Raw genomic sequence first — 22,169 nt, 5'->3', positions numbered from 1 at the left:
TCCTAACTATATATACCTACTGGCGACCGCCAGTAGGTAATATATAGAGAGAGAGAGAGCCTCTTTCTCTCTGTAGATGATATATGTATATATATATATATATGTATATATATATATATATTCACTGAAAAAAACATAGGTTTCACACCAGTTATAGTTAGGAATTAGCATTTAAAAAACCTATTAAATTCACTGAAAAAACCATAGGTTTTACACCAGTTATAGTTAGGTGGAAATTTTACTCGCATAAAACCATTGAAATTCCCACGTTATAGTTAGTTGGACTCACTATAACTTGCGCGTGCAATGCACTGCTGATGACGTCACATATTACATCACTCATGACATGGTCAGTGACATCACTCATGACATCACTTTATATACATATATATATATATATATATATATATATATATATATATATATATATATATATATATATATATATATATATATATATAAAAAGAAAGAAAAAGAGATCTCTTTTCTATATTTTTTATATGTCACAAGACCCCTTGTTTCTTATCTCCTGGGGATGGGAATCTTTACCCTGGTTGTTAGTTTGGGGGCCTTTAGAGAACTCCTGGACTTTACCCTTCTCCCCCCACTTTTCTGCTGGGGACCCTGCCTACCTTTGGCTGAGTCTCCTCCAAACACTTTTTTGGGGACCCTGATACTCACCAGCAGTCCACCTCCTATAGCAAGCTTCCTGGGGTCAGTCAGCTTTCTATCGTCCAAGTGCTGGCGCAGCTCTGCAAAACATAGGCAAGTGCTCCCATGCAATCAAATTGTAGAGCCTCTGAAAATGTGTTACATTACTGCCCTTCACCCTGCCATCCAGTGACCTGCAGAAAGAATCTACACATTCCAACTAAGTGTTGGCATCAGTCTTCTTACTGGACCTAAAGTGATCCCTGTACTTGTCAGGAGTGAGACCATACTTGGTGAGGAGAGCGTCCTTCATATCAGCATAGTTAATGTTCTGCCCCTTACCCAAAGCTATCAGCATATCCTGTGCTTCTCTGGAAAGAGGCCACAGCGCCCCCCCCCCAATTTCTTTTAGGGACCCCATTCATTTGAATAGATTCATCATACCCCTGGAACCACCTTTGTATGTCACCCCACCTTCTTGAATTCCTTGCCTACATTCTTTGGGATGTGCAGAATTCTGTCTGCCTGCCCTGATGAATTGCTGCCACCATCTGAGCCTGTTCTACTCCTCTGTTCCAGCTCTTTTATCCTGATCTCATGGTCTAGCATCCTCCTTTTCTCCTCCATGGCTAACTTAAGCTTCTCCAGTTCCATAGCAACTCTTCTTGCTTCCCACCTGTCCTCCAGCTCCTCTGGGGATAAGCCACTGCTGCCTGGTTTAGAGGGTGCCCCCTCCCAAAACACATCCAGCCTTCCCATAGGCTACTCTGCCTCCATAACAAGATCCCTAGACTGCTCACTAGCATGTCTGGCTGCTACCCAAGCCCTCAGCGCCTTTTGTAGCTCCTCTTTTCTGGTGAGGGCCCTGATTTGGTCTTTTAGTTTTTTTTCAGATCGCCTTCAATGCCTTCACATTTTAGGTTTCTAACCTCTCCTCCTTAAAGGCCACTTCAAAGGATGCAGCAGATGATGGAATTGATTCAGGCATGTTGTACTGGAAGATTCCGGTGCAAGACCGACGGAAAGGCAAAAATAGACCAAAAACACAGTATGTGGTACCTAATGGTCTGCGATATGGTAGCAGTGCACACAAATCACTGCAAGTCAAGTGCAAATACAAGTCCTAACCTCACCGCTGACAACCAATCTTAGAAATTGGGGTCCCAAGTTGGCAAGGGTTTGCACCTTTGTCCAAATAGGGACCCTTCCTTCTAGTCAGGCTAAGGGAGTTACACCCCTAAAATAACCCCAGCTCACTCTCTTGGTAGCTTGGCACGAGCAGTAAGGCTTATCTTAGAGGCAGTGTGTAAAGCATTTGCACATAACCATCAGTAACACAGTGAAAGCACTACAAAAGATCACCACACCAGTTTAGAAAAATATCCAATATTTTTACATACTCAAACAACAACAAAAACGATAAAAATCCACAATACAGGACTTAGAAATCTTTAGCCATCAAAATAGACTTGAGATATAGTTCCTTAAAGTTGATAGCTTCATCTGGGGCTATCACAGCATTGTGAACAACAAATCCAAACAGTGCTGGCTGATTGCGGCGTCGCGTGCCAGCTACGGTGTTAGGAAGTCCTGCAAAACAGTACCTTTAGAAATACAGGGTGGCGGCGACCTCTCGATGAGCCTCGAAAGGCTGGCGTCCACAGGCTTTGGTTTCGGAGGTTGGTGCAGGAGTCGGGGGCCCTTCAAGTCACATGTGTTGCAGATCGAACTCCACCCGGTTGAAGTCGGAAGTGCCGGTGTCGGTAGGCATCAGGGCTATGGTACAAAGTGCAGTGGGGTGGCATGCAGTGCTCTCAGGTCACGGTGCAGGCAGCGGCTCGGTGGCAGTCGTCCAGCGGTGTTGCTGAGACAAGGGCTGCGGTACGACGTGATGCGGTGCTCATCACGGTGTTGGCAGTTCACGGTGCAAGAAGCGTCATTGTCATTGCTGAAGTGCTGTCATCGACTGATGAGCTGGAGTTGATGACGCCGGCGCCGGTATGCTATGGCTGCAGTGTGGGATGAGGACAGTGCACGTGTAACTTACGAGCGGTGTCCTCGAACCATGGTGCAAGCAGTGGCGTCGATGTTGGCGTGGAGCTTCATCGTCGGAGATACCAGGGCAACAGCGTGAAGCGGGGTGGTGCGGAGTGCGGTGCCCACAGGTCAAAGTCTGTCCGCCACCCTATCGGTATTCTGGACCGCCCGCCGTGAGGGCGGGGGTCCTGGCCGTGAGGGCGGGGGTCCTGTTGGGGGAATTAGGATGTGCCCGCCACAGTGGCGGGCACATCCTTCATTTTTAGCATTGTGGCGGGCGGTGCACTCTGCACCACCTGCCACAATGCTAAAAATGCATTTTTGCATTTGCATATCCAAAGCGGCAGGCACCGCGCGGTGCCTGCCGCTTTGTACATGCAATTGAAGGGGAGTACCATAGGTACCCCCCCTGTGCACCCCCACCTCGGCCTTCACCAGGGGCGCCTGCAGGGGCCCCCCAAAGCAACTACCGCCTGCCTTTCTGTGGCGGCATCACCGCCGCGGAAAGGCACCCATTTGCAAGCATCCAAATATGGCTGGCGGTGTCTGATAGACACCGCCACCATATGAACCCTTTTCTGCCCCGGCCGCAAGGCGACCGGGCGGAAAAGTGGCGGGCGGTGTTTACCTCCACTGCGGTCCCCCCTGCCATTGTAATGTGGCGGGGGAAAAGGGTGGCGGGCGGGCATTTCTGTCGGGAGGATCGCCACCGCCACCATGGCGGTGGCGATCTGCCCGACATGGTAATGGGCCCCATAGTCCCCAGTGCTGAGTGCAGAAGAAATTAAAGTCTTTGTTGTTCCTGAGACTTCTTGAACATGGGGCAAGATCTACCTCATGCCCTTGGAGAAACTCACAAAAAAGGAAGTTGCAGAATGTTCAGTCCAATCCTTTCACTGACCTAGACAGGAGCAGCCACTGCAGGCCAACATAGCAAAGGACACAGCAAAGTGGTAGTCTCTCCTCACAGCTTCTCCAGCTCTTCTTCTTGAAAGTCTTCTTCCAAAAGAGTTCTAAAGTTTAGGGGTTGGTCCCACTTTTTATAGCCCAAAATCCTTTGTTCTCTGGGGGAAGAGAGTGTTTGTGCCCAGCCAGAACCAGTATTGTCCTCTCTGGTGCAGCTTCCTGGCAGGAGGTGGGGACAGCATTGTCAGAGGCAGACCAAGCCCATTCAGGTGAAAGGAAAAATCCTCCCCCTACTCTAAATGCAGCCCAGGTATATTCAGCCCATCTCTGACCCAGCTAGACTCTCTGGAGTCACTGCTCCTCCCCAGCCCCTGTCATCCCAAAGCCAGACAGTCAATCCACAAACCCAGCAGGGGCGCACTGGATGGCTAAGCAAGAAAATACCTACTTTCTAAAAGTGTTATTTTCAAACACAGAATGTAAAAATCACCTTTACTGAAAGATGCATCTTTAGATTCCTAGTTAAGGCATACTAAACGTTATTTCTCTTGCAATAGTGAAAAACTGAATTTACAGTAATTCACTATCAGGAGATGACACACACACCAGAGCATGTCCTATCTTTCACATACACTGCAACCTGCCCACAGGGGTACCTTGGGGCTACCATAGGGGTGCCTGACATGTAAGAAAAAGGAAGGTTAGGGCCTGGCAAGTGGGTACACTTGCCAAGTCGACGTGGCAGTACCAGACTGCACACAGGCTCTTCAATGGCAGGCCCAAGTTACACTTACAGGCTGCTTGTGTGGGTGGCACAACCAGGGCTGCAAGCCCACTAGCAGCATTTGATTTACAGGTCCTGGGCACACACTGTACACTGTACTAGGGACTAACTAGTAAATAAAATCAGCCAATCATGGAAACACCAATCCAGAATAACAATTTACAACAGGAGCACTTGCACTTTAACACTGAACAGCGGTAAGAAAGTGTGCAGAGACACTAAACCAGGAAAAACAGAGTCAAAACCGGGAGGTCAGAAAGCAAAAAGTCAGGTAAAACACGCCAAAAGATGCCAATTCTAACAGTAACTTTATTTTAATTTTGCATACATTTTAGTGTGTTTTGGACACTATTACAGTGCTGTTCTAGGATTTGGAGAATAGGGTGCTGAGCAATCGTTATGTTCTGATTTGTCAATGTTCTAATGCTCAGCTATAAATTACTTTGCATTGCTTCCTACTACTGTCTTATGGTAAGGACTGCTAGCCATTATATGGTCTCAGCCTGACCCACTGCTACATTCTAACCCACATAGAATTAATGGGAAACTAGAACCAGGCCATACTGCAACTCCTAGATTTACACGGACCATATCACAACCTAGACTTACACGGACCATATCACAAGTGTTTTGGTGTTAAATTGAATTGATGTAAGAGTCCATCTGCTACAGAAATCTGCTTGCTCATCTATTAGTTCAGATTGCTTGATGTCTGGCACAATTGCAAAAACTTCTATTGAGGTCTTTAGTGAAGATTACACCAACAAAGGAGTTGCAAATGTTATCCCTGCTGGATAATGATTGTGAGAACACAAGTACTCACCAATACATTTGTGGGTGTGTCCTACCCCTCTGAAATTGTTTCAGAGAGCCTCCCTAGTGCTGTGCCTGTGTACTGCATTCAGCCATCATCAGCTGTGATCACTATCCTTCTCCCCTATGATCTGTAAAGTACTGGTGGTTCTCTTTAAGCAAATTTTATCATGGGTTATGGGTCACCAGATTATCTCCCAAGCATAAATGATCCCACCCCCACTCACCTCCTTACCCATCTCCATGGGAGTAACAAGCTGTTGTGTAGTTCCTAGCAATCCATAGGATGTGTGCATTGTTTGGACAACATAAACTAAGGGCTTGGTGTCTAGACTGATTGCAGACACCCATGCAGGATATGTTGGCCTACAGACCAGCTAGCTCACAGTACCACCGTAAGCCCCCTAACCTTACCAGGGAGCAAATGGTTTTTGGCAAACACTGGAGATGACAACCCTGACCCCTCAGGGATCATGGAAACCGTACAGAACTTTTCGCTCAGTCACTTGTGCTCACTTATTCTCAGAGAAACAGACAGAAAATACACAGTGGAATGTTTTCAATAATCTTTATTGAACCAACGTTATTCTTACATAAAATTGATTAGTAGAGTAGACAGAAGCAGATAAACTTGATTACAAGCACCAAAAGCCTAATAGTAGAAATAGTTCTACCATATAAATGACGCAGTAATCTAGTGTACTCTTATGATGCATACCCTAAGTGTACCTAGAGTGTATGTAGGTGTAAAGCAAATATTTCCCCCAAAGGACGATCCAACCCAATTACCTGATGGGAAAGAGTGCAGGACACCATCTTGGTCATGAGCTGGTCACCCCTCATGAGATGTCAGGCCGTTGCTTGCTGATCTCTCAGCATCCATAGAAACTGGGTGTCAGCGGACGTGCCTCCTCTACTAATCTATCAGGATGCTCCTCTTTCATAATAGAAAGCAGCCTTGTGATATACCTATCGATGAGTAATGTTGAGGATATAAAGATAGTCCTGTTGCCCCCGTGGCTGATGATAGTGCTGACATTTGTATGCAGAAATGAGACCTTGTACATGATGTTCAGGGCATTGTGATAATGTTGTGTGAAGCTAGATGTGTAAACAAGTTTAGCTTCAGGAAAACGAATCCAACCTTGTTGTGCACTTAAATGTGTGCAACAGATCACAGCTGAAAATTTTATTTGTGAGGACAGTGTAAGAAATAAGCTGCTTTGGTATATGACCCTAACTGTGGAATATAACAAAGCCCTTGAAGAGACTCTTCATTTTGCTTATGAGAGCAGCTATATTGATCTTTGGTTGTGGCTATGATGCCATGAAAACATTAGATCCCAAATGAAAATCATCAAAAGCTCATTATTGCATCCCCATGCGAACCCCAAAAATCTTTGTGGCCAATTTCAACCAGCTTTTGGTAATCGAGAATGCGATGTATCTAAGGAATCACTAAAGATTTTACGATTTCTAAAAATGACCAAACAGAGATTGAGTATATAGGTAATTGCTATTAGGTCAAACTACTCTGTTTGTTCCTTTAGGTTCATAGGTGTGAATGGTTTTGTATTAGCTAAATTACAATCACCTGATTGGTAATCGCAAATTTTGTAATGCAAAACCAAGGCTGCGCGGGTCCTAAGGTCCCCTGATGAACCCCCCCAGGGGCATGTGTGCGCTACATGGCACTTTGAAAAATGCATTTTTTGTGCATTTTCAAAAATTCCACATGGTTAAAATTAATTTGGAGATGATGGTAAAAGCATTTTCTAAATGCAAAGTCAGCATTTAGAAAATGGCTGGTACATGTGCTTAGAAAATCACAAATTGTGATTCCCTATTTGTAGTCCCAATTTTAGGTATTCGCTAAAAATTGTGATTACCTAAAATGCACTGCCAAAGCCTTTCATACATCTTGAAAGTCTATTCTGCATTAGCAAACGGACGGATCTAGCGAGCTGCACCGTTTGCGATGCATGCGGCCCAGTGTTCTTAATTGCAATAAAAGACTGTTCACTGTGGATCTGGTCGAGCTTTGTGAATGTTGTGGTGAAACTATCACTTTCAAAATGCAATCATGCAAAATGAAGTTGTCTGTTTGCAACTTGAAGTGGCAAGATCTTGTGGAAGCTGCTACTTCGCAGTAGGCAACTGTTCCTAAGTGAAATGTGAAATACTCTGTTATACATTCCTTTTTGCAGTATATACATCTTCTGTAAAGTGCTCTGATACTTACTCAGTCTTGTCCGTGCTACAAATACTGTTACATAAGTAAATAAATGCCAGATTTCATTTGCCTAAACTCATTTTAGTTGAGGCGTTTGACATTGCCAATGACATTCCATGACAGGATATGAATCCCACTTCGCACTTCAGCCTTCCTGTCACTTTCCCTCAGCCTTCTCCTCTCACGACTTTCAGAGCCAACCAATGCTTTTCATAGCTCCATACGCTCCATTTATTATGTATGTCTCAATCTGTGTATAATCAGAATAGTACATTGTATAGAGTTATAAAACTCTATATTATTATTGACTGTACTATTCTTATTTAACAAAGTGGGTAGATACATGGAATATAGTTCAGTACTCAAAACGTGCATAATCATCGACAATCCTATTTGGAAACTATGGATTCAGTACATACAAATTCCAAAGGAAAGGGGACTTCAAGAATATTTAACAGAAATAGCATTAGTATAAAATGATAGATTCAGCATGTCTCAACAGATGACATTTGTCAAATATGTTAATATGATTATGAGAACAATACAAATAGTACAAAATGCACCCCATTGAAATAGTAGGTTAGTACAGTATGGTTCCAAAGAAAACTCTGCAACCCAGAAACATTGGCAAAATGATATTTTAGAATTTTGGATTCAAGAAAGGCACAATACAGTAGATAGTTTTATACCTGAAAAATATTCAAGGTCAGCTTGCTTCAGGCTATCCGTAGATCTTTCAATTACAGAAGACACTGTTCTTTCAATCTTTGCCAGCTTTTGGCTTTTGGAATGCATCTGTGAGTCTCCTGCCCATTTCTCAAGGATTACAGGAATCCAATCTGCAGGGGGAAAGAAGTTATCTCAGCATAAAACTTCAACCAAACTATTATGGCATATACATTTTATTATGTCATTTCAGATGAAAAGCAGTAGATTAGTGATATAATGGTATTATAACGATGAGCTGTGAGAAATATGATGAGCAATACATTATCACATAAGGCAGTTCTTCGAATTATTAGACTGGAATGTACACTCCCTTAGAGTATGCATGTTCAACCTACTGCATTGAAATCTGTCACTCACTCAAAATGTGGGTTTAAGGACCCGTGGGTGTGCTATGTTCAAATCTTTGATTTCACCTGTTACTTTCACTTTAAAGAATCACAAATGACCAACATGTGTTTCATGCAACTAGCACGTCACTTCATCAGAGCCAAGCACATAACATACAAATGTCTCTAAAAAACAAAAAACACACCCTATTAGAGCACTTGATCATCATAGATAAAAAACTGTTAGAACTGAAATAAATTCACAAGAGAAAATGTCTCTTTCTTCCTCACTTCCCCAACTTAAAAAATGTTTCCTATATGTCATCAGTAATGTCATTTGAGATGTCATCAGTGATGCCATCAGTGATGTCACTGACCATGTCATTAGTGATGCAATATGTGATGTCATCAGCAGTGCAGTGCGGGGGCCAAGTTATAGTTAGCTCAACTAACTATAACAATCAAATTTCTCTGGTTTTGTACAAGTGAAATGTCCAACTAACTATAACGTCCATGATACCTGTATTTTTTTCAGTGAATTTCTAATGTTTTTTAAATGCTAGGAGACTGTGCTTTCCTTTTTTACCTTTTTTCAGTGGGAATCGCTCACGGTACGCGAATCCTGTAGAAAATGTTTCTTCACACATACTTTTTTGGGCCTTGGGGATCCCTGTGGGACACCCATACCAGGCCTAGGGAGTCAGGGTGTTTCTACCCTGCCCCCTTTTACTTGATTTTAAATGTTTTTCTAACTTTTTTGCTTGTGACTTGGTTTAACCGAGTCACAAGATGACTGCCAACACTTCCTGGTTTGAAGTGTTGACAGCCAATCAGAAATAAGCTCGAGATCGGGAGGGTTCAGCCATTTGGATCGCAGAATTCTCAAACATCGATATCTGTAAATGCTTGAATTTCCTAAAAACTACTGAACGGATTTACACTATTTAAAGAAAAGAGTGCTGTCTGGACCAAAAGCTACCTTTTGCCAAATTTGGTGCAATTCCCTTCAGCAATTCGGGCTGTAGCCATGTCTAAAGTTTCCTATGGAAAATAACAGAGAAATCACGTTTTGGGATCCCCTTTTTTCTTGGCCCCCACTTGACGAATCAACCTGAAACTTTCAAAACAGGAGCTGACTGGAGCGCCCCATTCGTCAACCGGTGCCAAAGATATTGGCAAAAGAAAAAATGATTTTTGAATAGAAACAAGGTTCTAACTATAACTACCTACCGGCGACCGCTAGTAGGTAATATTACCCACTGGCGGTCGCCAGTAGGTAGTTATAGTTATGACCTAGTTTCCATAGGAAATCTGCAACATTCTATTTGGAATAACTTTGGCGCCAGTCAATGAATATTCTCCAAGAAGATGGCCTGTTCCGCTCCGCTACTTCCCTGAAAGTTTGGGGGTGATTCGTCAAGCAGGGGCTGAGAAAAAAGGGGGGTCCCAAAACGTGTTTTCCCCGTACAATTTTCCATAGGGACCTTCAGACACGGCTACAGCCCGAACTGCTGAACGGAATTACACCAAATCTGGCAAAAAGGTGGAGTTTGGTTCGCAGATCACGCTTTTTGTTAAATGGTGTAAATCCGTTCAGTAGTTCCTGAGAAAATCAAAAGTAAAATCATAGATATATCTATAGACACGGTACGCGTACAGTACGCGTACCCTGCCGTGCACGAGCTGAATGCTAATTGGCTGTCAACACTCCAAACCAGGAAGTGTTGGCAGCCATCTTGAACCGAGGCACAAGAAAACAGAAAAAAAAACTTGAAAAACGCGAAAAGGGGGCAGGGTAGAAACACCGTGACCGCCTAGGCCTGCTCAGGGGGTCCCACAAGAACCCCCGAGGCCCAAAAAAACATTTAAAAAAAATAAAAATCGCGGGATACGCGTAGGGTACGTATATCCTGGCTATAAAAGAAAAAAAAAGAAGCACGGCTCCCGTGCTTTATTGTAAATTAGCCACCGGGGGGCAAAATCCTGGGGGCTATATATAAATAAAGTGTGGGGGGGGCCAATTCCCCCACACTGCCCCGGGGACTGCCACCACCCGGGGCAAAGTTTGTAGTATAGCAGGGGGGCACATGGCCCCCCCCGCAGCCCCGGGGACCGCCACCCCCGGGCTTAAGTGTATAATGATAGGGGGCCTCTAAGGCCCCCTGAGCCCCGAGGACCTCCACCCCCCGGGGCTTTAGTATGAAGTATGTGGGGGGGCTCACGGCCCCCCACAGCTCCGGGGACTGCCACCCCCCAAGGCTTCTTTTCAAAATAAAATTTTAAAAAACCTATGTGGGGGGCTCAAGCCCCCCCACATGCCCCGGGGACCACCACCCCCGGGGCTTTACAAATGATGGGAGGGGGGCCGTGCGGCCCCCCTCCTGGAGACTGTGATGGCCCTGGGGACCGCCACCCCCCAGGGCCGGCTCCTGCAGTGTCCTGGGGTGCCTACCCCCGGGACACTGCTGGTTGCTATGGTTTTTGAAAGAGAGAGCAAGAAACCTGCTCTCTCAAAAACCAAAGCCGATTGCTTTTCTGCATGGGGAGCAGCATGTTAGCTGCTCCCCAAGCAGAAAAGCAATGCCGGCTTCCGCAGGATGCGGGGAGCCGGAAGGGACCGTGGGGGGCTTGGGGACCCCCCCACGGTCCCTAACGGTGAGGGCCAGGCCCCGGGGGATGGGGTCCCCGGGGCCAGAAGTGGCCCGGGAGGAGGGCCACGTGGCCCCCCCTCCCTAAATAATAAAAAAAGGGATAAAAAAAGATGTAGACCGGCCCCGGGGATGGGGTCCCTGGGGCCTTAAGTGGCCTTAGGAGGGGGGCTATTCAGCCCCCCGCCCTAAAAATTAAAATTAAAATGTGGCATGCCTCGGGGGATGGGGTCTCCGGGGCCTGGATTAGCCACGGGAGGGGGGCCACGCCACTACGGTGGCGAAACGTGTCACGGCGGGTTTCTGTCTTAAATAAACCCCCAACTTTGCTGCACGAAATCCTGCCTGCTGTGCTGGTATTTGTCTGAGAGCGTGAAAAGTTATTATGAATTCCCGGGATATATATATATATATATATTATATTATTTTTTTCCCTGAAAAACCACAGTAAGTCTGACATTTCACTCGTACAAAACCAGAGAATTTCATTTGTTATATTTAGCTGAGCTAACAATAACTCACGTCCCTGCAGTGCACTGCTGATGACGTCACATTTTACATCACCCATGACATGATCAGTGACATCACTGATGACATTACTGATGACATCTCAAATGACATCAGTCATGACTTGGTAAAGGCTCCTCCTGCCTGCCCCACGTGGTCTGTTGTGAGGCCCCTGCCCTGAACTCTCTTGTCTGTGCCCAACACCTACCCCTCCCTTCTATCCTCTATGGTCCTTTGTGCATGCCCCTGCCCCCTCCTTCTTGCCCATTATGGCCATTGTGCTGCCACTAACCCTCCCACTTGCCATGCAAAGACTTCTGTGCTGCCACAGCCCCTCCTACTTTCTTTGAGTGGTCAGCTAGCTGCCCCTGACCCCCTCCCACCTTCCCTCCATTGTCTGTGTATATGCCATTATAGTCTTACTGTTGCCCTCCATGGTGTGTTGTGCTTCTAGTGCCCATCCTGCCTGACCTCCATGGTCAGCTTCCTGCTCCTGCCCTGCCCCCTTGCCCGCTGTCCTTTGTTTTCCATGTGCAGACCCCTATTCCCTTCCTCCTGGCTTGTCTGCTCCATTGTAATGCCCCTGATCCCTCCCTCCTGCCCTTTATGGTCTGTTATGCTGCAGCTTTCTCTCCTGTCTGTCCATTATTGTCAGCTTTCTCTCATTGCCTCTTTCCCCTCTAATCTCTGTTGTCCATGTGCATGGTCCTGTCCCCTCCCTTTTGCTTTCCATAGATTGTTGTGCCGCACTGCCTTCCCACATGCCCTGTGTGGCATATTGGGCTGCTGCATACCCCAATGCCTGCCCTGTGAGGTCAGTTTGGTGCACCTGTCCATGTCCCTCCTGTCCTCTGTTATCTGGATCCATGTCCCTACCCCAGTTTCTCTTGCCTTCCAGGATCCAATGTACCATGCTTGCTAGCATTTTGAACTTGGTAAGAGGGAGATTTTGAAAACAAACTGGGGAATTGATTTTCCCCATTGACTTACATTGAAAAAGAGGAGATTGTAGACAGGAAACAGAATCGTTAAATCCCATTTGGGCTTAAAAACATTGGAAGTTTCCTGGCTGTATAAGGTCTGTTGGCATGTATGGTTGTACAACCACTGCCTCTTGCTTGTGCCCACAATGGTCTATTATATTGCCACAGCCTCTCTTGCCTGTCCTGCATTGTTGGTTTGTTGCCCCTGCCCCCCTTTAACCCTCCTCCATAGTCTGTTGTGCTGCCAATGCCCTTCTGGCCTACCCAGTGTGGTCAAATTGTTGCCTTTGCACCCTCCTACTTGCCTTAATTTTTCTGAGTCCGTGCCCCTGACCTCTGCCTTTCAACAGTATCCTAATGAACAACTAGATTGCTAACATTCCAATTTATTACAAAAGTGTGGCACACCTGACATCATCTTGATGTAATCAAAACTGTAATACCTAAAGCATTTCCTTTAGAAATTATAAAAACAAGAGGGTCTTATTTGCATCGAAATTAAGGTGAGTGCTCTAAAAAACTAAAATGAGGACCTATTTTCTGAGTCCTCAAATAGCAACAATGCACTTTTAAAGTATTATTATCTTTATGTTTTTTATCCAGTTCACCACTTGATTAAATGTTGCACTTAGGGGAGAGGATGTGTTGTTACTTCTAGAGCTGCATACTTTGCCACCTGGGAACCAGGTTGGAGTTTCTGCTTTAGCTTGACATTCTGTGATTCTGGTCAAATCACTTAATCTTAATGTTAACTCTTAATGTGTTTGGATTGGAGTGGATGTACGGTGTGTGTAGTGGAATTATGTGGTATGTTGTGCAGTGAAATTATGTGGATAGAAAGTATGTGATATTTAGTGTATATGAATTATGTAGAGTGAGATTATGTGTTATGGAGAGTAATTATGTTGTATGGTAGTCTGTGTTGTGGAGTGGTAACCTCAGGTTTAGCTTTCCTCATTTCTATAAAAGCTAAACTATGAACTCAATGAGACAAAAAAAAGAAGGAACCATTGAGGAGCACTTCTGGACCTAGTCGGAAGTATGAGCAGGGCCACTGGAATTATGCGACTGTTTGGCTGCACCAACTTTCACATAAGTATACATTTTCCGCATTTCCCACATAATCCATCATCTGCTGCATAATCTGTAGATTTGAACAAAAAAACATTATTTCTAGCTCAAACTGCTCAAACGCTACCAAAAATGCAGCAACAAGTGTTATAGCGTGGTGGAAGGTGCTTTGCAAACCTTGAATGGTCACCTATTACTTATTTCTAAATGTGGGTATTAAATTGGTACTAATGGTGTGCAAACCACTCTTGCTTCTTTCTGCTCCTCTTTTGCCTCTTCCTGCATTTCTGTTGCTTCTTTCTGCACCTTTCTTTTATTCTGCACTTCTTTTGCCTCTTTCTGCTCCTCTCTTCCAGTTTCTGCACCTCTCTTGCCTTTTACTGTACCTCTCTTGCCTCTTTATACACCTCACTTGCTTCTTCCTGTACACCTCTTGCCTCTTTCTGCACCATTCTTCCTTCTTTCTGAACCTCTCTTGCCTCTTTCTGCACCCCCTGTTCCTTCTTTCTGCACCTCTCCTGCCTGTTTTTGCACCTCTTTTACCTCCTTCTACACTTCTCTTGCCTCTTTCTGCACCTCTGCTGCTTTTTTCTGTACCCCTCTTTCTTCTTTCTGTATCCCTCTTCCCTTTTTCTATATCTCTCTTGCCTCAGTCCGCCCACCTCTTTCTGCACCGATTTTGCCTGTCTCTGCAACTCTCTTGCCTCCTTCTGCAGTTCTCTTGCCTCCTTCTGCACCTCTCTTACCTCTTTCTATACTTCTCTTGCCTGTTTCTGCACCTTGCTTGCCTCTTTCTGTACCTCTCTTGACCCTTTCTGCACCTCACTCGCTTCTTTTTGCACCCCTCTTCCTTCTTTATGCAAGTCTCATGCCTCTTTCTACACCTATATTCCCTCTTTCTGCACCACTCATGTCTCTTTCTGTACTTCTGTTACTTCTTTCTGCACCTCTCATATCCCTTTCTACACCCCTCTTGCCTCTTTTTGCACCTCTGTTGATTCTTTCTGCACTGCTCTTGGTTCTTTCTGCACCTTTGTTTTGCAAATCTCTGCGATCTCTCTTGCCTATTTCTGTACCCCTCTTGCCTCTTTGTCCACCTCTCTTGCTTCTTTCTGCACCTCTCTTGCTTCTTTCAGCACCTTTCTTTTTTCTGTACTTCTTTTGCCTCTTTCTGCACATCTCTTGCCCTTTTCTACACCTCTGTTGCCTCTTTCCGCACCTCACTTGCTTCTTCCTGTAGCCCTCTTGCCTCTTTCTATATGCTTCTCACTTGCCTCTTTCCGGAAACCTCCTGCCTCTTTCTGCACTTCTATTGCTTCTTTCTATACCTCTTTTGCCTCTTTCTGCTCCTCTCTTGCCTCTTTCTGCATTTCTCTTGCCTGTTACTACACTTCCCTTGCCTCTTTCTGAACCTCTGTTGCCTCTTTCTGCACCTCTATTGCCATTTTCTGTACTACTCTTGCTTCTTTTTGCACTACTCTTGCTTCTTTCTGTACCCTTCTTCCCGTTTTTGCATCCCTCTTGTCTCTTTCTGCTGTTCCCATGTCATTTTCTGCATCTCTCCTGCCTCTTTCTGCACCTCACTTGCTTCTTTCTGCACTTCTCTTGCTTCTTTCCACACCTCTGTTACATCTTTCAGCAATTCTCTTGCCTCTTTCTGCACTTCTTTTGCTTGTTTCTACACCTCTCCTGTGTCTTTAACCACCTGTTACCTCTTTCTACACCTCACTTGCTTCTTTCTGCACCCCTCTTGCCTCTTTCTGCAACCCTCTTTTTTCTTTCTGTACCTCTCTTGCCTCTTTCTGTACCCTGTTCCCTCTTTCTGCACTTTTCCTGCCTGTTTCTGCACCACTTTTGCCTCTTTATGTACCTCTGTTGGTTATTTCTGCACTTATCTTGCTCTTTCTGCCCCTTTAAGCCTTGGTCAGCACCTCTGTTGCCTCTTTCTGCACTTTTTTTCCTTCTTTCTGCACCCCTCCTGCCTCTTTCTATACCTATCTTGCCTCTTTGTGCATCTCTTCTCCCTTTTTCTGTACCACTCTTGCTTCTTTTTGCACCTCTGTTGGTTCTTTCTGCACTGCGTTTGCTTTTTTCTGCACCTCATTTGACTATTACTGCACTTCTCTTGCTTCTTTTTACACTTCTGTTGCTTCTTTTAGCAATTCTGTTATCTCTTTCGGCACTTCTGTTCCTTCTTTTCTGCACCCTCCTGCCTCTTTCTGTACCTCTCTTGTCTCTATGTCCACCTCTCCTACCATTTTCTGCACCCCTTGTGCCTCTTTTTACACCTCTGTTGGTTCTTACTGCACTGGTCCTGCTTCTTTCTGCACCTCACTTTCCTCTTTCCGCAGTTCTCTTGCTTCTTTCTATACCTCTGTTGCTTCTTTCAGCACTTCTGTTGTCTCTTTCAGCATTTCTCTTCCTTCTTTTCTGCACCCTCCCTCCTCTTTCTGTACCTCTCTTGCCTCTTTGTGTACCTCTCTTACATTTTTCTGCAGCCATCTTGCCACTTTTTGCACCTCTGTTGGTTCATTCTGCACTGCTCTTGCGTATTTCTGCACCCTCTTGACTTTTCTGCACCCCTCTTTTCTCTTTCTGAACCTCTCTTGCCTCTTTCTGCACCCCTGTTACCTCTTTCTGTACTTTTCCTGCCTGTTTCTGCACCTCTCTTGCTTCTTTCTGTACCTCTGTTTGTTCTTTCTGCACTTATCTTGCCTTTTTCTGCACCTCTGACTTAGAGGTAGTTTTGATCCCCTTGGACATTTCACTTGTACAAAACTAGAGAAATTCAGCCGTTATAGTTAGTTGAGCTAAGTATAACTCACGCCCCCGCAATGTACTGCTGGTGAAATCATATATTACATCACTCATGATATGGTCAGTGATATCAGTGATGACATCTCAAATGACATCACTGATGACATCACTGATGACATCATCCGCATGATCCTCTGATGCTCCTCCTCACAGCCTAATGTAATTTTTGATACACCCACTCTAAAATAAAGACTACCATTCTCGAAACCATAGTCACATCAAAACCATTTACTACATACCCATTCACTGAGTCCTAGTTCTACACACACATCCACTCACTCACCCATACAGTCAATCATGCATGCAGTCACTCATCAATACAGCCGCTATTATTTGTCCTCATACACCTATACAAACACTCACACACTGCCACTCACCCATAGAGTTACTTACACAGCCAGTTAGTCATGCAAATAATAAATCACACTCTCATTTACTCACCTATACAGTTATACACACACCACTTCACTTATCCACACAGATACTAACACATACTTACTCTCTTATAAAATCACTGACACAAGCACACACTCATCCACACAGCCACTCAAACAATCACTCACTCTCACATATAGACATTTATATACTCTAACACTCACATATACTGCCTTTCACATATGTAGTTACTCACACATGTACCACTGAGACATCCATTCACTCACTAACAAAGCCATAAACACACTCACCCACCCATACAGCCCCTCACAGATGAACTCTTGAACAAAAACACCCAGTGAATCACCCACTCACACATCCATGCAGTGAGTCACACCCACCCCACCCACCCACACAGACACTCAGGCACCCATACAGATACTCAGACAAGCAATCAAAAACCCTTATAGACACTCATGTAGCTACTCACCAACCCATGCAACCGCTTACACACCAACAGACAGACTGATACAGACATTCACACAATTTAGTCACTAACCCATACATTCAGTAAGACACGTTTAATCACTCACTTATAGAGTCAGACACACACCTACTGAATCATCCATTCAGACAGCCATACACCCACTATTTCTTCAATTCAATTCACTTTGGTATATATATATATATATATATATATATATATATATATATATATATATATATATATATATATATATATATATATATATATATATATATATATACACAAAAGAGTGGCCTCCAAGGATGAAGCCCACACGGGTGAGTATTTCTGCATATTTATTGAAGACTGCAGCAAAGAAGATGCACCGCAAGCAGCACAAAGTTTATTTTCAAAGTCAAATGCTGACGCGTTTCGGGCTCAGTGGGCGTGGCTGCTCCTGTAGCCTCTTGGTCTTCATAGTGCTCAATTCAGTGTTCCTCCAGTGAGTGGGCGTCAATGCTTTGCTTAAAGTTAATAAAACATTGAAGTGGGTGGCTTTAGTATGATGAAAACAGCTTTGTTGTAATTGCCAGCCTTTAACGCAGCACCTCGTCCCAATGCGGCGACAAGTCCCATCTGCTCAGCTGAAAACAGGCTTGGATGTAGTTCCAACCACAGCTTCGCTATTCACTTATCAGCGATGGTGCCGCCCTCCACGTCAAGACTACCGTGTTAATTTATGTGAACAATGGCCCAAAAGCATTGAGGATGCACTCCCAGTCAGTGCGTCCTCAATGCTTTTGGGCCATTGTTCACATATATATATATATATAATATATATATATACTGTAGTATACCCACTAGTGCTTATTATTTTTTGTCTGTGTATTTGTACAGTTAGAATTGTTTTTCTCCATGAGTAAGAGCTTATCATGCGCCTCTATCCCGAGTACCCTTATCCCCACCTATCACCTAGCTAATGGTTTTGTACAACTAAGCTCTCGGCTGAGAGGCTTTACTTAACCATATGCATAGTTCATTTAATTTTAAGTCTTATGCACAATCACTTAGGGGTGTTATGACCGGGAAATGATTCATTCTTCAAAATTTGGAAGAATATCAAATGTCAGTTGAAAATGCAATATTCTTGAAATCTTAGTAATCAATGACCCGTAAATATCAAAATAAGAACTTAATGAATTATACACCATTGTTTTAATATAAAGCAGATATCAGAGGAGAATTTCTACTCGATAGTAATATGACTGCCAGAATACAGTAAATATGGTTGAAAAGATATTTCATGTTAATTACGGAGCACTACGAGTATATTTCAAGATTAACAACAAAGTTATTGTATCCCAAAAAATGTTTTTTCCTATGGGGATACAAAGCAGTTAAACGATGTAATATGAATATCTCTTCTATGTCTATCATGCACGGGTCATCAATCACGGGGTCAGCCTCAGTTTAAATATGGGGCGGGATACTGACACTAATCACCAGCGAGCAAGGCGTCTGAGAACGCCGAAACGCGTTTGGGTTTTTATTCGGAATATGCACGTATAAATTTCCTGTAAAATAAACTTTACCTGCGGCTGCAGAAGAAGAAAACTTTGGAGTCCGTTTCTCTTTTATCGTGGTAATCGGGACGCCACGCGGCAAGCGGCGTGAAGAGTGGATTACTGATATATATATATATATATAACAGCAACAGCTTCTATATGTGCCCAATAGTTATTTATAAGTCAGAAAGCTGTCATGTGTGCCTAAAGGTGTCCTGTTCCCCTTAGGTATTTGCTACATGGTATTTGAATGATTAACCTAAAACTGTACTTCGTACTAAGGCTATCAGTATTCATGCTTGAAATCTGATGCCATTACTGTATAGTGCATTTGAATTTGTTAAAGGTGCACCAGAAGACATCAACATGTCTACATGTCTACTTGTATCTACACTACACTTAGAATCAGAAAGTTGTTACGTTTAGACTGTGTTCGTCCTCTTCACCCTGGGTACTGGCTAAACCTTAGTGGTATTTAAGTGTTTACCTTTCCCCAATCAAGAAAATCATTTAGGCCCAGCTGGTCCGCTCCCTCCTGATAGATCCATCGGGCTTCTCTCGTGCTGAGTCTCCTCTCCATATTAAACTGTTCTCCCTGTACTTTCGTGTATAATCATGGGGATGGGGGAGGTAGAGTGAAGATCCTTTCAGTCTCCGAGGTTGACTTTTATAATCAGAAGGGGGAAAGGATCACTTGTCCTGCTTAAACCTTGGGTTCACAAGTCGAGGAACTGGTATCTCCCAACAAATATGACTCTCATACACGTGTATTCAGATGATCTCTCTTCAGCGGTATATACTGGGTACCCGCTTTCCTACACGTGCGTGTGTAATCATTGAGTCATTTTTTGTATTGTGCACCCTCCACCAGGAGGTTTCGCCTTAGGTTTAAGGCAGTAGTGACCGTGGAAAGTGGGGGGGTATAGTGGTGGTGTCGTTGTTAAAAATCCGGACAGCCAGACTGAGACAATTTTTAATAAGTCTGGATTCGGACTGTAAGTAAAAAGTTAGGTGCACTTTCTGAATTGGTTAGGGATTCAAGTGCATATTGTATATAGGGTTTAAAAAGAGGTCAACATGTTTCAGCCTTTGGTAGTCAGAGGATCTTAGGCTTTCGTCAGGACCAATGGGGGTGAATAAATAGTGAGAAAAATCGTTTTGAGAAGAAAAGAGGTATATTGACCTGATTCTTCGTGATTCAAAGTTTCATTGTACCTGAAAAAAAGAAGAAGAAACACACACACAGACAACAACAAACAGGGAGACGGGGTGCGGGAAAACACATATTATGTACAATAGTACCTTTTTGTTATTAAGGAACTAGGAAATGGCAATACTTTTCTTCATACTCATTTCAGGCGTCAACTCTTCCTTTGTCATACTTCGGTGGGCAGGAAAGACTAATACTGTATTGAGGTGCCCATAGTTTTAACATTGTACTCTCTCAGTGCGTGTTCTATAGTGAGAACCGTTGTAATTTGTGGCCGCTTTGTAGTTGCATTCACACTCCTGTCATACCATGCTTACTATCACATATCATTCAGGTGTGTGATTTTTCGTGCTGAAATGAATTATTCACATGCTCTTTTGACCAGAAATTGTCCGTGGGTCATTATCTGGGGAGTGCGTTATGCGTGACTCGAGTGGTGCCCAATGCGCTAAAGGCGTTTTTGTTACTCGTGCATACCTTGTTATGTTTGAAGAAATACTTCCTCGGGGATTAAGGCTGATCGAGAGAGGCCTTACTAGAGGGGTATTAAAGAAAAAATGTTACAGGGCGCGGTCTTGTACTTGCGGTTTGTTCTCGTGCTCGGTGCGCTCGGCTGTCAGCGTTACCTTAGTGCCTTCTTACTCGGTCTTTGCCGCATGTGCTGGCTCTGCCTGTCATCACCCGGAACTACAGGGCGGTGTAGTTCCGGGTGGATTTAAGCGTAGTGATGCTAGAGATGGAAGAGTTACTTTCCGCTCGTTCTTTTTTACCATTACTACTTGCCCATAATCTACACGGGTAGATATTAATAAATTAATTAAATAATATTTGGTAGCAATTGGATTACTAAGATTGATTATGCAATGGAGTATTAGATGCACCAATTTTAGAAGAGATACTCCACGATCGGTCTAGGTCGATGGTTATTACTATCGTTCGGAATCTCTAATACATTTGTCATTGTGACTTTTGGGGGGGATAACTAGGTGAAGAATTCTATCTCTAGTAATTATTTTACGAAGGTGTATTGCTGAGTGCAGCCGTTTTATGCCGAGTTGGTGGCCCAAGGTGCACGTATATGGAATTTTAAAAAAAGTTTTAAGTTGGCATTGGAATTACCTAGTCTTATATGAAGGCACTTAGGTTCTATTATGCTCTCATAAGGCACTGCCAAAAAACACGGGTATGTGGTGTGAGCAGGATTAACAGGCCACATGTGTTCTCTACTTGAGGTACAGTGTTATAGACGGGCTTGGGGTGTTGATTATCTGTTGAGGGACAACCAAGGAACAGAATCGTTAAGGCCCTGGGTATCTGTTTTGAGCCTGTGGACCCAACGTTGTTCCTTTTCGAACAGTATCTTTGCGGCGTTTCTGTCTACTGTGTCTAGACTTTCTAGGATTACCCAGCGCAGGTCATTGGCTGTGTGTTGTTTCTCTTTGTAATGCGATGACATCTTTGTCGTGCCTTTCTTACAGTTCACATTACTCCTGTGTTCACAGAGTCTCTGTTTGGCTTTTCGGCATGTCATCCCAATATATCGCATGTCGCAAGGGCATGTGATCATATACACAACGTGGCTAGTGTTGCAATTGGTGTGTTTTTTCAGTTTCCATAAAAAGTCTGGAAGTAACTGTAGTTCTTTTGTTGGTTCTGTGGTTGCACACACTACGCAGGTACCACAGGGATAGTGTCCAGTGATTGGAGGGTTATTCCATAGGCCTGGTTGTTGTTTTTTCTTTTTCGGAGGTGGTCTTGTGTGGACCAGAAGATCTTTTATATTGCTGCTCCTTTTGTTTGCAAATCTTGGTTTTGACCAGGTCAGGGTGTTGGATGTTATAATCCTCCCTGTACTTTCTCCAGTACCACCCACCGGATGTCTCTCGGGGTGTGTTTGAACTCTTGGAAGTGTTGCACCAGTTTCGTGGTCAGTTTACCTGTACGTAAAGTGCTCAGATGTGCCTGTATTCTAATCTTTACCTTGCGTGACGTCAGACCTATATAATGTAGGTCACATGGGCAGGTAAGCCTATATAAAACGTTAGAGG

General features: G+C 44.0%; 1 protein-coding gene across 1 annotated transcript in view; it reads right to left on the bottom strand.

Annotated features, from left to right (window-relative positions):
• The window catches only part of LOC144785418 (UPF0764 protein C16orf89 homolog), a 793,662-nt gene that overhangs the window by 455,400 nt on the left and 316,093 nt on the right, over nucleotides 1-22,169 (bottom strand). The window contains exon 2 of the mRNA XM_078664337.1: nucleotides 8,114-8,263. Within this exon, the coding sequence (XP_078520463.1) occupies nucleotides 8,114-8,263 (150 nt within the window). The remainder of the gene's footprint in view (nucleotides 1-8,113; nucleotides 8,264-22,169) is intronic.

Source organism: Lissotriton helveticus, chromosome 10, assembly GCF_964261635.1.
Source record: "Lissotriton helveticus chromosome 10, aLisHel1.1, whole genome shotgun sequence".
Taxonomy (NCBI): Eukaryota; Metazoa; Chordata; class Amphibia; order Caudata; family Salamandridae; genus Lissotriton; species Lissotriton helveticus.
Note: the sequence above shows the minus strand (reverse complement) of the source record. Positions and strands in the feature narration are given on the sequence as shown.